This window comes from Cyrtonyx montezumae, unplaced genomic scaffold (genome assembly GCF_038088225.1).
Source record: "Cyrtonyx montezumae isolate F1298 unplaced genomic scaffold, pur_monq_1.0 scaffold_13, whole genome shotgun sequence".
NCBI lineage: Eukaryota > Metazoa > Chordata > Aves > Galliformes > Odontophoridae > Cyrtonyx > Cyrtonyx montezumae.
In genome coordinates this window covers 5,801,260-5,820,808 of record NW_027071859.1, presented here as the reverse complement: position 1 = coordinate 5,820,808, position 19,549 = coordinate 5,801,260, and the positions used below count along the sequence as shown (strand labels likewise).

At 53.4% G+C, this 19,549-nt stretch overlaps 1 protein-coding gene across 1 annotated transcript; it reads right to left on the bottom strand.

The window, feature by feature from the left end:
* Positions 1 to 8,206: 8,206 nt before the first annotated feature.
* On the bottom strand, positions 8,207 to 17,652 carry KIF3C (kinesin family member 3C). The gene is made up of 8 exons (XM_065730564.1): positions 16,243 to 17,652; positions 13,083 to 13,184; positions 12,834 to 12,956; positions 12,496 to 12,614; positions 11,220 to 11,336; positions 10,919 to 11,027; positions 9,931 to 10,106; positions 8,207 to 9,331 (listed from the first exon to the last, which is right to left on the bottom strand). The coding sequence occupies exons 1-8, from the start codon at positions 17,650 to 17,652 to the stop codon at positions 9,238 to 9,240; spliced, it is 2,250 nt and encodes a 749-aa protein (XP_065586636.1). The 3' UTR covers positions 8,207 to 9,237.
* Positions 17,653 to 19,549: the final 1,897 nt, after the last annotated feature.

Sequence of the window (19,549 nt, the reverse complement as noted above, 5' to 3'; positions counted from 1 at the left end):
GTGCAGAATCAGCTCAGAACCCTCAGCACTCCTCAAGGGTTGAGTTTTTGGCAAGGCTTGTCGAGTCTGGTACAGTGTGGGATGAAGCACATTGCTCCTAACCATGCACTGGTTCTGGAATTGGGCAGATGCTTGGTATATGGTTCACATACTCTGGAAAGAAAACAATAGGGAATACAAAACCATTGGTCGTTGCAGCAGCCCAGGCCCCAGGAATGTCCATAAACCAGTTGGAGAGAAGCTCGTCAGAGCTGTGAACTACGGATGGGCATATTATGGCACATCCACCATCCACAGGACGAAAGACAGAAGTGTGGTCCTTCATTGTTACATTTGGTTTGCTCAGTGAGCCTGAGACTATCATCTTAGCATGCATGACACCTCCTCTGCTGTCTGTTAGTGTATGTGCCCCGTGCAATAAGAGCTCATGGGTCACCAGGAAGTACCCTTTGAGGCCCTTTTACCACTAGCAGATACCCCTCCTTTCCTTGAGGTGAGACACTAGGGAGGCTCTGGTGTCCTCAGTGCATCATTCACTCCTGAGACTCACAATCCTGGCAGAGTGATCAGCAAAAAGAAGCATAAAGCCAGCTGGAGAGGTCTTCCATTTTCTTCAGCTTCAGAAGATGTATAGCCAGATGTTCTGTCTCCCACAGAGTGAGTGCCCACAGAGGGCATCATACAGAGAGAAGGAAAGCATTCCTTTTAAGGAAGGAATTTGTTTAGTACTGATAAGAGAGTTTGTTAACTCAGCTTTGAAGACTCAAGCTATCTGAGGGTCTCCTGGGCTCCTCCTTTTACCCTGCAGACATCTCAGCATTACTGATAGACCTTCATACACCTCTCCCTGGCTGGCTCTTGGTGTGTACCAGGAGCTCCCAAGGACAAGTGATCCAATGACAAGGTGACTGTGGCTTTGGTACTACAGGTCAGTTGGAAGTTGACACTAGCCTTAGGATGGCTGAAAATTCTTTAGAAATTCAAGCAGCAGAAAAAAAAAGGAGTAAGAAGCAAAGAGTGGTAGAAGGAAACATGACTGTGATAGATTAATGGTTCTTGGAGGACTTTTCCAGCCTTAGTGATTCTATGATCCGCACAGTGGTGGTGGGTTAACAATTAGACTTGGTGATCTCAAAGGTATTTTCCAAACTTAATGATTCCATGACTGTATGAAAACATTTAGCATTAAGCCCAGTGCTGCCCATTGCCTCACCAAACAGTACAATGCGTCATGGAAAGGCAGAGAGCTGAGAGGAGCAGGGACTAAAGGGGTTGGATTGAATTTCAGCTTCAGAAAGGGGGAGACAAATTATTTCTCTGAGTGCTGGTTGAATTACCTGTCTTACAGCTTTTCTCAGTCCCCACATCAGTACTGAAAGATTTCTGCTAGTTGACAAAAAATTAAACTAAGGGAAATTCCCAGCTGAGAATGATTTGCCCTTTGCAACCTCTTGACCTTGCTCCCTCCATAGGGATTTATCTCCTCTTCGCTGTGGGGTTGGGACAATGTCCTGACATTGCAGTTGTTTGCAGAGTCAAGGGTTTTCACAAAAATCATAGAATCCTATATAAAATCCTTCAGGTTGGAAGAGACCTCCAAGATCACCAAGGTTAGGTACTACACATCCCACTGTGCCTGCTGGCCACATCCCTCAGTGCCACATCCCCACAGTTATGAAACATCTCAGGGGACGGTGACCCCACCACCTCCCTGTGCAGCTGTGCCACTGTGTCACCACTCTTTTGGAGAGGAAATGTTTCCTAATATTCAACCTTGGGAAAGGAAAATGGGATTTCCCAGCAATGGGAAAGCACATGCATAGCTCAGCCCCATGTAGAGCATAAAAACTGGGTAACCAACAAGAGCTTTGAGGAGACAAGAGCACCTGAGGTGGTTTCGACCTTTGTATTCCTTTGCATGAACCATGGATGCTTAATGTTGTGGTGGTGAGTGTATTCTTGAGGCTGCTAATGGGGATCACGTCTGTACTGTCACACAGTGGTACACTGTAACTTCTGCATGCTGCTGTCACTTGTGTTGGGATTTCAGTTCATTGCTGTAGCACTCCATTTAGTCAAAATCCCATGTAACATGAAAAGCCTTCTAGTAATTCAATTTGTCCATGCATGGGATGTCTGTAAGAACTTGTTCAGAGAGGCTGTTCTGGCAGGCTGTAAGTGGAAAAGTCCTCCCAGAAGCCCTGGGTTATTGAACTGTAATCGTGTAGGGCTTCACCTGAAATCTCCCCATATCACTCTGTTTAGCATGATTGTCTAAATATCCATCCATTAACCACGTGGTCCTCTCAACAACCTCCACGATTTCTGCTGAGCACAAGTCCAGAAGATAGGAGTTGGAATGACTTCAGATGCGCTCCCACTATCCACAGCGATGGGTGTGAGTTCACTTCCAGAGATGTGAAAGCTCAGAGCTGTTGGGTGACCTCATCTGTCACACAGGTTGCATCAGCACCCTAGAAATCAGGGAGCGATGAGAGCAGGTCTGGCGTCTCGCTCATGCATGCAAGATTGTCATGCATGATAATGATGAACAATAAGACCACTTTGTTCTATTTCAGTGAAAAGGATGCAAGCTCTGTTTCTGTTTCCTTGGGAAGTGATGCACCAAGCACCAGGTGCTCCCAGTCTGGATTCTGGGGCATGTTAGCAGGTCAGTCACTGCAAAGTGGTGTTCTCCTGAAGCCAGAGTTTTCCTCCAGCACAGAAGGAGGCAGGGCCCTTCATGGGATTGCTTCTCCCTTTGCAGGGGAAGTTGCCGTGCTGCTTTTCTCCTCTGCTCCAAACTTAGCTGAAGGATACAGCAGCGAGCACCGTGAGTCATCGTTTTGGACTCCATCAGTCTGAAATCACCACTGGCCTTTGTTGCAGAGCTCTGAGATGGCTCAGCTCAGCCCATCACACTCAGTTGAGCTACCTCTTGTGACAGCTCTCAGCAGGGTGCTGCACGCTCTCCAGAGCACAAAACATTCCAGTGGACACATAACCATGGGGGCTGGGCTTGGTTCCTGATGAGCATCCACCCCTTTCAATTCATTCCATTCATGTTCCATCCCTGGAGGTGCCCAGGTTAGGCTGGGTGGGGCCCTGGGCAACTTGATCTGGTGAGGGGCAACCAGCCTGCAGCAGGGGGCTGGAGCTCAGTGATCTTTATGACTCCTTCCAACCCAAGCCAATCTATGACCTTGCAATTCTGACAAACATTTCAGACCTCTGGGGCTGAAGCACTCATGGTCTTTTTGCAATGCTTTCAAGGGTTATATTTGCCTCCAGCTCATGGAATAGTGCTCATCTATTTTATTTTCTTTATGCCTTCCAAGGTTTCCCCTCCTTACACAGAATATTCCCTGGTGGTGTTTGAGCCCAGGTGCTCTTGGAGCTGTCATGCAAACCTTTGGCTGCCCAATGTCCCCATCATTCAGTTAGGAGAGGCTTTTTGGTGGCCATGGCCTCCAGGGGATAATCCAAATCTGTGACTGACTCCTTTTCTGGAGCTATGCTTTGCAACAACAATTACCAACATAATTCAACCTAGGTTTTAAACCAAGATTTTGTCTCAGTGTCTCAGTAGTCAATAGAATATTGACTATTGACCACAACTTTTCCCCCTTAAGGTCTGATGTTTTCCCCTTAAGCCATGCAGGTGCTGTTTCTGTTCTATAGCATGGCCACCTCAAGCTCCATCCTCCTGTTAACTGAACCTAATAGTTACATGGGGTCTCCAGGCATGCAGAACAGCCCAACACTGCCTCTGAAATCACCAATGCTTGCTTCCAGTTGTTGGATGGGTTCTAGGTGGTGAATTCAAATGGAGGAAAGCACTCAGAGCATGCAAAGGAGAAAGAGTGTTTATTTCCTGTTTTTTTTCCTTCCTTTCATGTGCCAACATTTATTTGGAGGATGGGAGGTGAAGCGCTTTCCATCTGTAGTGTGGAATATCTTGGGAGGTTGGTGGCTGGCAGCACTCAGTGCTTGCTTACGGGTATATTCCCGAAGTGGAGGAATACGTGGGCAGCAAATTTAGAGGCAGAACAATTACAAGTAATCGACATATCCTTCTGCTGGCATAGAAACTGGCACCGAAGGGATGGAGAGGTACGGCAGTACAGGGAGAAGTCCACAGGGTGTCCTCAGAGCGTCAAGGAACGGGAAAAAATAGGCAGAAACAAGAAAACTCAAACCTTCCTGGTATAAAGGTTTTGTGCCCAGTTTTTGTATGAGAAGTCCACGTGTCATTATTAGAGCGGCTGTCCCGACATGCTTCAAAATCTCCTAAAGAGTAAAAACATTTAGCCCTTGCAACCTCATAAAAAGTAAATCTCAGGGGATTTTACAAAGATACCAACAGCTGTCTGCATTGTTTTGCTGATTGGAAAGCTGGGACAAGAAGCAGCTCGCTCACGGTGACTCAGGAGCAGCTCAGGAGCTCTCCTGGGGGCCCCAAAGGTCTTCATGCCCTCTCTGTATGTGCTCCTGGGAGGAGAACCTCTGACCACCACGAATGCTGGGGGGGACAGGAGGGATTAGCTGTGGCTGTGTAATCAATTAATCCCTGTCCCACAGCTGATTCTTATGCCTTTGGTCAGGGTCTGGGCCCAGGATGCTAAAACCATCTTGCAACAGCCTGAAAGCAGCAGAGGATGCTCCCCAGGGAGCTGTAATTGCTGGTAGCTGCTGCAGGATGTGCAGCACTCCTTTGGAGCCATCTGCTCCATCACACCATGCTCACCCTCTGCTCTGGCCCTTGGGGACACGTGAGCTGCCTGCAGTCTCTCTGCAGCTCAGGTCTTTGAAGGGATTTCCATCTGCGGGGGAATCTGTATACTGAAGGCTATGCTGGGATTTAATATAAGTGCAAGGTGAGTGAGCAGAGATAGATCTTCCACGCACTGTTGGGTGAGCTCTTGGTTGTAGTGAAGACCAGGGGCTCACAGACATAGAGGAGCTGCTTCTAACTTAAATGAAAAGGTTCTCTTTGCTGTCAAACCCACTGCATGTTGTCCCTGCAGTAGGCAACTGTGAAATCACTGAACTGACTCCAAACAGCAAGCAAACGAATCCCTAAGCAAAACTAATCAGAGCCAGAGAACACAGACACTCATTGCAAATATTACAGAACTGCAGAATTATCCAGGTTGGAAAAGACCTTCATGATCTCCAAGTCCAACCATCACCCTGACCTATTGAGTCCCATGGTACCATGTCCACATCTCCAAAAATGAGGACTCCAACATTGTTCCAGTGCTTGACCTCCCTTTCCATGAATAAATTCCTCCTAGCATCCAATCTAAACCTCCCCTGGTGCAATTTAAGATCCATCAATTTACCCTAGCCATCCATCTGCACATCCATCCACCATCCCATCCAAGACCATCAAGAAAACCATTTAGGATTCTACATTGTGATTTCCACTTGGTCTTGTCACTGTTGTGCAGAGCACTATGCCCTAATGCACCCTGCACCTGGTTTGAAATTCACCCAGAATTTCTTTGAACCTGTATAACACCTCCTTCAAATCCTCAAACCATTGATCTCCGTGAAGTGCAATAGCTGAGGGCACCCATGGATTTAACCAGTCCCAGCTGAACTGGAAACACGCAGCCTATACAAGTAGTCCTTGACCTACCACTTTCTAGCCTGGGTTTGCAGCCCTTTATCACTGACATTTCTTGTGAGCCATCTGATCACAGTTGACCTTTTCAATGAAGACTGAAGGAAAAAAAATCATTACGTGCTTGTTTTTTTCTCTGATATTTCCTTTGCTTCCTGGTGTAGTGTGAACCATCTTCCCTTCATCTCTCTCTTTTGTCATGCACTTACAGATTGCCTTCCTGCTCCCCATTCTCAGTGTGTGCCTCATCCCTGATTTGCACAGGGACAACTAAGAGCTCACAGCATCCTGTGAGGAAGAGCTGTTGGTAGATAAAGCATGAGCCCATTCCCCATGTCATCATCACAAAGTTGGAAGGAACTGGGAGGGCACGTACATGAAATCCCAACAAATCAACATTACCATTCTTGATGCCATTGTCAACGAGCTGGAAGGAACTCAATGGGAACATCAACTGGAATCCCCCAAAATCAATGTACCGACTTCACATGGGCCTCTCTGTACTCTTAGAGCTCACAGAGTCCTCTCACGTAGCAAAAACATAATTTTATCTGCTTAGATCATCCAATGTCCCATGTTGGAAGGGACCCAGGAGGACAATCAAGCCCAGTGCCTACATATGTCCTAGTGGCGTAGAGCTGGGGACGAAGGATGCGACAGATGCTCCATGCAATGATGCTCATTCTTTTATTGGTGTCATTGCCAGTTTTTGGAGGAGTGCTGGAGCTTTCTGGTTGTGTCCAGCACCGAGTCAAAGCTACATTACAGAATATTGAAGAGGTGTCCATCCAAAGCCAGAGGGGGGTGAGATTCATGACCTCTCTCCATACAGTATGTATAATATATATATATTTATAATATGTCCTGTATATTCATATGTATAGAGTGACAAGGATGGGCCACCATACAGTAAACTTTTGATTTCTAAACAGATCACCATAGCAACAGGCACAAAAATTTGGTCCTAATCAAGGCCCTCACCTCATCAACCAATCTGAGACAGACCCCCCCACCCCCCCCCAAAAAAAAAAAGAAACTGAAATCAAAAATAACTAATAAAAAATAAAAAGAGCCCACCAACCCTCCCCCTGTACAGTCACTCACATCGAAGGTAAATAGATCCCTTGACTACACACACGCGTGCGCACACACCCACACACACCTACACACATTCATATGTCAATACACACGCACCAACATACAAAGAACAAAGAACATTACAAATATACATCTGAGGTTGCTGCAGCGACGCAGTGAGGCTGCGGGGTGGGGGAAGTGTCACAGCACTCTCACCCCCTTCCCATCTCCGAGCCCTCCCTGGGGGCTTTGTGTTGGAAGGTTGAGGTTGGAGCAAGGCATGGAGACACAGAGTGAGGTTCTGGTCCCACACATGATGGAGGCATCGAATCACTGCTTGGACATGGGCAGAAAAAGCCATAGCTGGAGTAGGGCAGCCCACAGCCATCAGCCCACTGGAAAGCCTCCAGGTGGAACCCATAGTGTTGTATGGAGGACCACCATGGGAGGCCCTTGTGTGAGGGGACTGCTCATAGATAAGCATTCCCCAAGATGTTGCTCCTCAGCAGGCAGCTTCCCATGGGCTTCGTTCCACTTCCCTCCATGGCCTGGGGTCAGCATGGTGGATGGAGAACTGACAGCTCCTGAGCTTTTCTAGTTCCTCATTCCCAGGCTCAGTGAGCTGCTTGCCCGGCTGTAAATGAACTTGGGGCAACTGGGAAATGAGGTGGAAGGGAGAAAATACTCCTGCAGGCCGCCATAGAATCACAGAATCAAGGTTGAAAAAAAGCACTAAGATCACCCAGTCTAACCACCAACCCATCCCCACCACGCCACAGTGCCATGCACACAGCTTCGCCCCTTTCTTAGACCTCTATTTTCTGATTTTCAATCCCAGAGGCCATCCTGAAGTAGAAGGAAGGAGCTGGACCTCCCATCCACTTGTTTCACAATTCCAGAGCCAGCATGCTCCATGGACACCCACCTACAAATGCATGCAGAAGGAACTCACCACCAGCAATGGAAGAGACCCAGCTTCCTAACCCTGCTTCCTTGTGTGCCCTGCTCACCAAGTGGGGAAGGGTGGGCAGAAGGATGGGAGAAGCACAGTGCTGGATGCTTGACTGTTCTTCCCTGGGATTTCTTCCCCTACCCAACTGGCAGCCTTCATTACTGGGTTCCTATCCACATGCAGGATTTCAGGGCAAGCTCATGAGACATTTCACCACCCTGCCCCGGACAGCATCCCGTCTTCTTCCTGTCTTCTGCAAGGACCCAGCTGGCCATCCAAAGGGAATGCACCAAATACTATCAGCAACTCACCACTCTTCAGCTTGGCTGCTGCCTTTGAGTTGGGGGATGAGACTTCAGCTATGGGATATAGGCAGGGAAAGGATGATGGCAGCAGAAGCAAAGTTCAGAAAACACAAAGCAGAGCAGCACAGGACAAAGGGAGAAGACCTCAGCAGAGCTGGAGATGGATCAGGAGAGGAGCACGCCCCAGCCTGGCCTCCTTAAGTGGCACTTGGTCCAAAGCAGCTGCCCTCAGTACTTCCTCATCAGTGCAAGATCCTCTCCCATCCTCCCTGGGAACTAGATGAGGTCCTGCGTGCAGAAAACACTGTCCCCACCTGAAATCTCTTAGCTTGCCCACCCAGGGACTAGCTCCAGCACCCACACCTTTGCAGACCCATATCTTCCCTCCTGGACCAGGAGGCCATTCATCCCTCATTCATCAGGATGCTCTAGCACAAGTCAATCTCCTGGCAACTGCAGAAGCTGCTTTTGATGGGTTTTAAACTGCTCTGTGCCAAACAGAGGAGCCTCACTGCTCACCCCTCACCCCTCTCCTATCTATTACCCGTTTCACATTCATTAGCTCTCCCCCCACAACCCATAAAATCACCAAATGTTCTCCAGACCCCAAGTGACCTCTGTGCAGTACTATGCAGAGGAGAGCTGTGCTGGACTGACTCGGTTGGTGAATCTGTCAGCCCACTTGGTGCATGGAGCTGGCAATTGTGGAGCATCAGCTGTGCCCAAAGTCAGTGAGACATCACTGCCACCAGCACCGATGCAGCCCAGAGCGTTCCTTGTGGTCTTGGTCAAGCTCAGCACAAGGGTCTGCCATTGGGAAGTCTCCAAAGTCTTGTAGGAGTTGCCACAAGCATGAATTATATGGCAAACTTGGTAGGATCCAATGAACACATCAGGGAGTGTCTGGAGCCATCTCATCTTGTGTCAAAGCCAAAATGGGGTCCCGGGGGGCTCAGAGCACTGCAGCTGACCCAGCTTGGTGTCCTGCACATTCCAGCTGCTCGCCAACCACTCCATAAATAAATACATTAAATAAATAAAGTGACAGATCCAGACTTGGAAGGGGTAGCTTGGGGAAAGAGGATGAAGAGGGCAACTCCCATCACCCCGGAGCTGCTGGGAGCATCTCACACACATACAGCGCACACAAGTAGCTGAAGGCGGTGGGATGCTGCCACTGGGGATGCTGCTCAGCCCCGGGGAGGAGGGTGACAAAGTCTTGGGGCCAGAAGGTCCTGGGGTTGGGGGTCCTGGGGTCGGGGGTCCTGGGGCCGTCACTCCTGTGCCGGTGTTGCAGAGGTGCGTGGGGAGCCGGTGGCGAGGGACACGTGTGTGGTGGAGGATGGCAGTGACCGTGGTGTCTGGCACCTGGGGGTGGCACAAGCAGGAAAAAAACAAACACGTTTTCCTTCTGCTTCCTCTTTCTCGATCTCTACCCCTGAATCCTGCTGTTTCTCAGTGATTTGCTACGTAGGCAGCACTGATGGAAATCCAGTGCTGAGCAGCACTGTACCTTGTGTGTGACCAGCTCGGGTGTATGCATATGGTGATATACTGTATCATCATCCTGGTTTTCAGAGGATCATTCAGGTTGGAGAAGACTACCAGGATCACCATGTCCAACCCCAACCCATCCCACTGTGCTCACTGACCACGTCCCTTAGTGCCACATCTCTGTGGTTCTGGAACACCCCAAGGGATGGTGACACCACCACCTCCCAGGGCAGCTGTGCCAGTAGAACAGAATCTTAGAATCCCTGAGTTGTTTGGGTTGGAAGGGACCTTAAGGCCCACCCAGCCTCAACCTCTGCTCTGAACCCCAAACCTGCCTCCAAATAGAGACAGGGAACGCTTCCAGGCTGCTCTGCACACCCACAGCTTCCCCTTGGCTGCGGTGTCCCCAACCCTGCACTGCCCCGTATACAGTGTCCCAGCCCCAGTGCCCACATGTCTGCATGATCACTCACCAGGAGCGGGACTTCCTCACCCGGGAGGCTGCTGGCCTCTCCAGGATGCTGTCCAGGTGCATCAGCCTCTCCAGGTGCAGAGCCCGTGGGTCCTGCTCGGCCGGGTCCCGGCTCCGCTCAAACTCAAACACTGCTGGAGGGGAGAGGTCCAGCTCCAGGAACATGATGTTCTCAGCCTGCAGCAGGATGGGGCAAAGGGAAAGTCAACATAGGGAGTTACTGCACAGTAAAGCACAGCACCAACTTGCGCAGGTACACATGGCTGAGAGGCTGAATATCTGCAGAGACAGAGATGAGCTTCTGGCTGCAGCTGCATCCTGCTCTGCTCAGGCTCCTGTAGTCTTTTACCAGCAAGTAAGATTGGATGTTTTCAGCTGTCAGACAAGCAGCACGAGCTGGCAGAGGCAGCAAGCCCACAACTCAGTCAGGACTGGCTGATAAGACACTGCTGCTGACCTGGCCAAATGGGGCCAAGGCTCACAAAGCTTGGAGCTTTATCTAAATTATCTTAAGGCTTTATGAGCTTACTTACCTCTTTTTCTCTCCAGCTGCCTGGAGCTGTCACCCATCCATCCATCCATCCAGTCATTAACCTCATTCATCCATTCACCCCACCTATCCGCTCCGTCCATCTGCATACACTGTCCATCCATCTACCCTACCCATCCATCCATCCATCCATCCATCCAATCATTCCACTCATCCATCCCATCCTCTCCATCCATCCACTTACCCATCCATCCATTTATCCCATCCCACCATCCACCCCATCCCGTCCACCCCATTCATCTCTTGAACCCCATCCTCCCATGCAACCCAACCACCCACCCATCCATCCACCCATCCATCCGTCCTGCCCACCCCATCATCCCATGAACCCCATCCTTCCACGCACCCCATCCACCCACTCATTCACCCCACCCATCCTCCCAGTTGACCCAACACCACCTTGTCCCCCAGCACACACCAGCAGAATCCTCTCCCTTACCCGATACCGCGGATGCGATCCCATGGCCATGGCCACGCGGGCATATTGGCTGATGGGTCTCTTGTACCCCACTGCAGAGGTTGGCCTCTTCTTCATTTGGTTGCTGTTCCTGAAAAGGAAATGAAGAGACCAACACCCATTAGACAACATAAATGACAGCACCGAGCTCTCTGAGCTCAAGATGGAACCCAAGAGGCCACCCTGGTGCCACCCATGGGCACCTCCATCACATCCCCATGGATGGTGACTCTGCACTGCCCAACCCACTGATGTCCCCAGTCCTTGCCCGTGCTGCACGCACCCTCCTGCTGGCACCAGTGGCTGGAACTTCCACTGGTCCTCCTCGCAGTCAAAGTAGAGGCGGTTCATGATCTTGTTCTTCTCCTCCGGAGGGATGAAGTTCTCGATGATCAGGTACCTGAGCGAGGGACAGGCCAGGAGAGAGGAGAGGCAGAGGTAGGATGGAGAGGAGAGGAGGGAGGGAATGGGACAGGGCACAGTGAGTGGAGCAAAGGGAATGGAGAGGAGAGGTCAGGAGAGGAGCCAGGATGTGGAGAGCAAGTGGAGATTGAAAATGCGAGTGGAGAGGAGAGGAAGAGGGGCCAGTAATCCAGCAGAGGCAAGAGAAAAAGGGCAGAGGAAGACTGTCATTCAGAGAGGAGCAGAAGAAACATCATCAGCTCTGCGTGCTGCCTTCAGGGTGTAACCCCACGGCCCTCTCCTTAGCAGCCCCCAGGCAGTGTCTGCAACGCATGGCCCGCAGTGCATGGTCTGAGATGCACTGTATGCAATACATGGTCTGCAACACAACCTGCAGCTGCTTGCAATACACAGTCTGCAATGCAGAGTCTGCAACGAACGCTTTGCAACGCACAATTTTCCATGTGCTTTGAAATACAGATTGCAAGATGCAACTTGCAGAGCAGCTTGCACCTTGCAGCACCATGCAGCCTGGCCTGCAACGCACAATTTGCAATGCACTTTGCACTGAAGCACCCAGGACTCCTCAGGGGGAACCCCAAACCCAGTCCCATGCATTTGCTCAGCATCCTTTGCAGGATGTAAACCCAAACTGCCCCCACTGCTGCATCACCAAAATACAGAAGGGACTGCACGATCTCAGCAGAGCCATCAGACCAAAAAATGAGAGGAAGCACTTTAAAACAAACCCCAAAGGCAATTTATTTATTGTTTTCATTTTTTGCCACATGTTCTGGGGCAAATGAAGAAGCTGCAGAAAACAGTCTGGAACAGATGAATTGCTGAGTGGGGTTTGCATGCTCTTAAAGTGTTTTAGCTGTGTTCCAGAGGGCACGGAGCAAAACTTGACGAGAAATTGTGCTTCGAGCAGAATTTTAAATATTTTATCATGCAAATGTTCAAATATTTATACATGTCTGGGTTGCTTTTGGTATGATGGTGAACAGAGTGACTGCCTCCTCCATGGGGATCTCCCGCAACTCCCAGGTGTGGGGGTGGGTGCTCAGAGTGGCACTGCTGGGGTTGGAGGGAGAGAATGGGGGAGCAGAGGGACCGTGGCCTCACTGCCCTCCCAGGGGGACACCGATGTCACCTACTTGAGCTTCAGCTCCCGTGTCTGCTCATTCTGTGCCTCCTCCAGGTCCTGCCGCACACGGATGTACTCGTCGTGCTGGTCCTGGATCTCCGCCTTCACAGCCTGCAGCTTGGCGTACAGCTGACCCCAGAGAGACAGTGTCAGCCCGGGTGGCATGGCTGTCCCCAGGGCATGGTGGCATGGCCGTCCTCAGTACCATGCCTGGAGCATCCTCTGGGGCATCAGGTCCCCGTGGATAGTGGGCAGGACATATACCCCCAACTCTGAGATGTGAACCAAGGGCAAAACCACGTCCCTCCTCACCCAAGCGAAGCACCTTTTCCACCTTCACTCTCTCACCTTCTTCAGCTTCTTGGTCTTGATCTCCACCTCCTGTTGCAGAGATGTGTAGGTCTCCCGCAGCTCCATGGTCTCCTCGTCCCGCAGCAGCATCTCCTGCTGCATCTCCCTCTCACGGCGTTTCTGCGACCAAGGAGGGGGTTGCTCAGAGCTGGGTTGGGCACCCCACGGGCTCCCTAACCCCATCACGGACATTCTGCTCCCCCAGATACTCCCAATCCATTGGGACTGGGATGGGTGGGGTGGTACCTGCTCAGCTATCTCTTGCCGCTTCAGCTCCAGCATCTTCTGCTGCTCGTTGGTGTGGTCCACGATGGTTCTGCCACCAATCAACAGCTTGCTCTCCATAGCCTGGGGAGGGCAGAAAGAGGGGGGAGGGGGGGGGGTTGGAAGTCAGTACATCTCTACCATGTATATTCCAAGAATTCAAAAGCACTGCTCTCATAGCATTTGAGCGCTTCTGGTGGAACCAGGAGTCGGGCTTGATGGACCTTGGGAATCCCTTCCAACTCAGGAGATTATAAGGTCTGGAGATCCTGAGCCCCCCCCCTCCCCTCCCAGCCCCACGCTGCTCACTGTACTGATGGATGCGGCTGGGGCCACTGGCACAAGTCCAGGGCTGCCTCTCTCCCACTTCCTTCCTGCACAGCTGCGAGCCCCTGGGGCGCCACGGATGTGCAGCAGCTGCCAGCAGCAGGGAACGGCACCGGGCCATCCGCCCCGGCCAAGCTGAGCCAAGCTGAGCACCCCAAGCACAGTCTGGATCCCCACAGTGCTCTTTATTTCAGCTTTCCACTGGGACAGCCAGGGGTGGCACTGAACTGGGCACTGGGGGCTGCCATTGCTTTCACTATGAGCATCCCATCCTGACCCCACAGCCCACCCCACCCGGTCCCAACCCACCCCATCTCAATCCATCTTGTCCCATCCCATCTCATTCCATCTCATCCTGCCTCACCCCACCCCATCCCATCCAACTCCATCTCACCCCATCCCATCTCACCCCTCCCTAACCCGTTCCACCCCGCCCCCATCCCTCCCAATAGCATTTCCCTTCCCCTCCCCAGGGTGAATGTGCTCCCCACTGCACAGCTGTGCACACACACGCACGCACACTTCTGCACGTCCACAACATCTGTGCACACATGGGTGCACACTCATTACACCAATGCACACAGATGTCTTCTGCACGCCCATGCACGCCGACATTAGAGCACACACGCACGCTCATTTACACCCACACATCTGCACACTTGTGTGCACAACCCTGCGTGCGCACACCCTTGGGCTGAGTGCCCCAACCACGGGATGTGACAAAGGCTGTGCCCCCCCCGGGACCCTCTCACTGCTGTCTCCAAGCAACCAGGAGACACGCGGGCAGTGACGTGGTGCAAAGGGGGGACAGCATCTCCCAGGCACAGAGGTTTCTGGGGCAAACCCACAGAGCTGCACGTACATTATCTGGGGCAATACTGCATTTTCCCAATTTTTTTTTTCCCTTCCCAGACATTGCATGGGTACTTCTGACACACAGCACCTGCAGCATGTGACGGTGAGCTGCTACGGGGTCGAGAGGGGCCATAAACCCCACAGCCAGCTCTGCCCCACCCTGCTGCTGCAGAAATGGTCTTGTGGCTCTGTTGTTTTATCCCTGCAGAAGTGTTTGTTTACTGCAACGAAGACAACACTCAATCTTCCTTAATGCAGCTGAACCCTTAAGCCTCTCACTGCAACCCATTTCCTGCCTCCAGATCACTCCTCTGGCACTCACCCGTGCCCTGAGCTCCCCAGACTGTGGTTCTGACCTTACAGCCAATGCCACTGTCCCCTCACGGCCACAGGATGCATGTGGCAGATGCTGGGAGCTCTGCTTAGAGATGGAGACAGCTGCCTCCAATGGATGGAGCACATCTGTCTGAGCAGGACACTGCACACCTGTCTGCCCACAGCGGTGCACAGCTGTCCGAGCAGGATGGTGCAATGGACCCCGTGTCAATACTGATGTGTAGGGTCCCATGTGTATCACCCATGCATGGGCAGCCCCTTGCAGCACCCCTGTCCTGCACCCATCAGGGTTTTGTCCCCTGGGTGATGCCTCCCCCTGTGTCTGGAAGCTCTGGAGGCCAGGGGAGAGGATGCAGAGTCATCCTGCTTCCATCCCTGCCTCATTACTCAGCAATTACCGGACATGCCATGGCCCCGAGCCAGACCCACTGTGCTGTGCTGGACAAGGAGACACCACAGGACAGCTGCCAGAGCTGCAGCACCACTGTGGGAACGCGTCACGCATCCCTGGGCACAGCCACATGTTCCCAGAGCTGCTGGTCCCTGTCTCTGTGCTGTCATCACCCCTGCGTGGCAGGGACCTCCCCACCCATAGCACAGCACCGGCCCAGAGCCCTTCCCTGGCATCCCACCTCAAATCCCTAAATCCTGCCAATGTAACCCCAAGCATGACACCGTAGGCAGCAGGACTGCGATGCTGTGGGCCGGGACACCGAGGCTTCCTATCCATCTCAGCACCAGAGACCCATCCCTGCGGGCAGGTGCACTCCCGAGCATCCCTGAGCCCTGGGCGTGTTCCCGGGGCCGCCTGGAGCGGCAGCATCGCTCCCCCTCTCCGCCGCGAGCTGCTTTGTTGTGCCGAGAGGTTGGAGTGCAGCACAGCACACTGGTGCCACCAGCGGGCATGGCTGGGTGGCCCTGCCTGCCCCACGTCCTCAGCAGCCCCCACATGAAGTCCCCCCACAATGTGCCTGTGGGCAACCACAGCCCAACGCTGCCCAGGGGAATGGGGCACCCCCTGAACGTTCTGCTTGTGTACATCACTTGGGCTCCTGACTGGGGACCTCGCTTGGTCACCTTGCTTTGCAACCCTCCTAGCAACCTCACTTGGCTACCCTACTTGGCCACCTTCCTTGGGGACACTAGTTGGGCACCTTGTGTGCAGACCCTTCCTGAGGACCCCGCTAGCCACCTCACCTGGCTACCCTACTCCATCACCTTGGTTTGCCACCTTGCTTGGTCACTCTGCTTGGTCATCCTGCTTCGTCACCCTACTTGGCCACCTCTCAATGACTTAACTACCCTACTTGCTCACCCTTCTTGGCCACCTCTCTTGGGAACACTGCTTGGGCACCTTGTCTGGGGACCCTGCTAGCCACCTCACTTGTCTACCTTATTTGGTCACCCAACTTGGCCAGTCCATTTGGCTGCCTCACTTGGTCACCATGCCTGGTCACTCTACTCGGCCACCTTGCTTGGTCATCATGCTTCATCACCCTACTTGGTCACCCTGCTTGGTCACTGCCATCCCACAAGGCCACCTACTCAAACAATCCACAAGTGTCCCTAGGCAAGTGTCCCCACCCAGCAGCACCCACAGGTACCAGCACATCACAACGCGTACCTTGTACTTGGTGGCCAGCAGCTCTGTGGCCTCCTGCTCCTTCCGCAGGTCCTCAATCATCTTCTCCTTCTCCTCCAGCAGCTTCTGCTTCTCCTCACTCACCAGGCTGTGGTCATCGCAGATAGCGGCCTTCTCCTCTTCCAGCCGCTCCTTCTGCTCCTGCAGGTAGTTCTCCATGTTCTTCTCCAGCCCATCCTCATTGTCATCCTCCCCTTCATTCTCCGGCGCTGTCTCCCCGTCCGCCGCCTTCTTTCTCCGGCTGCTCCTCCTCCTCTTCTTGCCCAGCATGCCACGTCTCTCCAGCTGCGCCTTCAGCCTCACGATCTCCTCCTGGAACTCCCGCAGCAACGTGTCCTTGGGGTCTTCGTTCACCCGGGGCTTGTTCTTGATGTTCTTGGCCCTGTTGGCGAAGCGGAGGGTGGAGAGGCTCTCCTCGTAACTGTGCGACGCCGGGCCCAAGGTGGCCACCATGATGGTCTTGGCGTTGCCACCCAGCGAGTCCTGCAGCAAGCGGGTCAGCTTGGAGTCCCGGTAGGGGACGTGCGTGCTCTTGCCATCCACCAGCGCCGAGATGACATTGCCCAAGGCAGAGAGGGACAGGTTGATCTTGGAGGCCTCCTTGGGCCGCTCTCCAGGGCCGCCCGTTTTGCTCTGCCTCTCGCTGCCCGCCAGGTCCACCAGGTTGAGCTTGCCGACGCGGATGTGCTCGTGGCCGTCCGGCCCCGTCTCGCTGCACTCCACCGTGATGAGGAAGATGGCGTGCGAGCGGGAGCTGCGCTCGTTCATGTTGGTGCTGCTCACCGAGCGCGCCTGGCTGCCCAGGTTCATCACGTGCTCGATCTCCTTCACGTTCTTGGTGACGAAGGAGGACAGGTCCTTGATGTAGACGCCCGTCTCGGGGTTCTCCTTCAGCTCCAGCTTCTTGCTCTGGTCCTTGGCCAACAGATCGCGGATCTCCTCCTGGTAGATCTCCAGGTAGGAGGCGCGCACCAGGTACTGCTGGTTCTGCGAGCGCGAGATGTGCGTGAAGATGTGCTCGAAGGAGCTGGGGATGATGCCGCGCGTCTCGGGGTCGCCCCACGCTCCCTGCATGGTGTAGGTCTTGCCGGTGCCCGTCTGCCCGTAGGCCAGCACGGTGCCGTTGAACCCACGCAGCACCGAGTCCACCAGCGGCCGCACCGTCTCGTCGTACAGATCCGCCTGCTTGGAGCTGGCGTCGTAGACGGCGTCGAAGGTGAAAGTCTTGGGCAGCTCTCCGGGAGCGGCGCGGGGGTTGCGGATGGTCACCCGGCCCAGCTTCACCTCCAGCTCCAGGACGCGCTCGCAGCCCGCAGCCTCCTCCCGTCGGCTCATGGGGCGGCAGCGGGCCACCACCCGCAGCGCTTCGCCGCTCCGCGTCCTCCCGGCCATGGCGGCCGCACCCCGGCTGCCCACCGCTGCCCGCTGCCCACCGCTGCCCACCGCGGCCCCGGGCGGCGGCGGCGGGGCGCGGGATCGCGGCGGCTGCGCGGGGCGGGCGGGCGGGCGATTGGCTGCGCGGGGGCGCGGGCGCGCGTCCGCACGCGCACACGCGAGAGCGCGCGCGAGGAGAGACGGCCGCGGTTCTGCTTGGGGCTGAGCACGTCGGGAGCTGTAGTCCTGAGCACGGAGAGGGGGAGCAATGGGGGGAGGGAGGGAATGGCATGTGGGAATAGCGGGCGGGATGCCGAGCGTGATCCGGGAATGGGATGCGGGAATGGGGTGTGGGAATGGGATGTGGGATGCAGAATATGGGATGCAGAGGCAGGACATGGGAGGCAGGATGCTGAGAGTGATCTGGGAATGGGATGCAGGATGCTGAGCCTGATGTGGGACCAGGAGGCAGGAATGGGATGCAGGATGCAGAGCGTGATCTGGGAATGGGATGCAGGAATGGGATGTGGGATGCAGAATATGGGATGCAGAGGCAGGTCATGGGAAGCAGGATGGTGAGCGTGATCTGGGAATAGGATGCAGGAATAGGATGTGGGAATGGGATGCAGGAATTGGATGCAGGATGCTGAACATGATCTAGGTAGGAATGGGAGTCAGGAATGGGATGTGGGACTGGGATGCAGGAATGGGATACGGGAATGGGATGTGGGGATGGGATACAGGATGCTGAGAATGATTTGGAACTGGGATGCAGGAATACGGTGCAGAAATGGAATGTAGGATAATGAACACGATCCAGTAATGGGATGTGGGACTGGGATGCAGGAATGGGATGCAGGAATGAGATATAGGAATGGGATGTAGGATGCTGAACGTGATCCAGGAATGGGATGCGGGAATGGGATGTGGAATGCTGAATATGATTCAGGAATGGGATGCAGCATACTGAACATGATGCAGGATTGGGATGCAGGAATGGGATGCAGGATGAGGGGTATGGATGTAGGCACTGGATGCAGGATACAGGACATGAAGTAGGATTGAGATGTGAGATGAAGGACTGAGATGTGGGGTTCATAATATGGAATGCAGGTTATGGAATGCGGGATGCAGGAATGGAATGAAGATCTGGGATGTGGGTTGCAAAATGTGGGATTTGGGATGTGGGATGTGTGGTAAGGGATGCAGCTTGTGGGATTTGGGATACAGGACAATGCAACATGCATATTTGAGATGCAGGACTGGGATGCAGAGTTGGGATTTAAAAACAGTGCAGGGTAGAAGTTTCAAGGTAAAGCTTGCAGGATACAGGGTGCAGGATATGGGATGTAGGAATGGGATACAGGGATTGGGATGCAGGACTGGAATTTGAGGTGCAGGGCATAGGGTACAGAATTCAGGGTATGGGATGCAGATCATGGCATGCGGGATGCAGAATGTGATGCAGGGCTGGGACGTGGGATGCAGAGTACCTTACATGGGATGGGACATTCAGGATGTGGGATGTAAGCTGCCCTCACTCCCCAACCCTGTGTATTCAGGAATCATCCCTGGCACCTCTGGGAGAGGCAGCCAGCGGCTTGGAGTGGGGATTAAACATTCTTGTGACTAATCAAGTCTCGGCAGCCGCCTGTTCCCTGGAAGCAGAGATTATCCCTTAATTAATTAATGAGGGTATTGGCTCCCAGAGGCAGAGCTGCCCGGTGTAATCCCAGTGCTTGTCTCCCTCCCTGAGGGCATGGCCCCAGTGGGGAAGAGGGGATGGTGGGACATGGAGGAAGGAGGACGGAGGAGGGATGGAGAAGATGATGGAGGGATTCAGGGGAGATGCAGGGTGCTCATGCCCTCACGGCACTGCTGGGGGGGGTCATGATGGGGTTGAGGTCCCAGACGA

Coding starts and splice junctions, on each gene's coding strand:
- KIF3C (XM_065730564.1), bottom strand. CDS start 17,652: ATGGCCGGGAGGACGCGGAGCGGCGAAGCGCTGCGGGTGGTGGCCCGC. Junction 12,615..12,833: donor AGACCAAGAAGCTGAAGAAG/GTGAGAGAGTGA, acceptor CTCTGGGGTCAG/CTGTACGCCAAGCTGCAGGC. Junction 9,332..9,930: donor GTGAGGAAGTCCCGCTCCTG/GTGAGTGATCAT, acceptor TGCCACCCCCAG/GTGCCAGACACCACGGTCAC.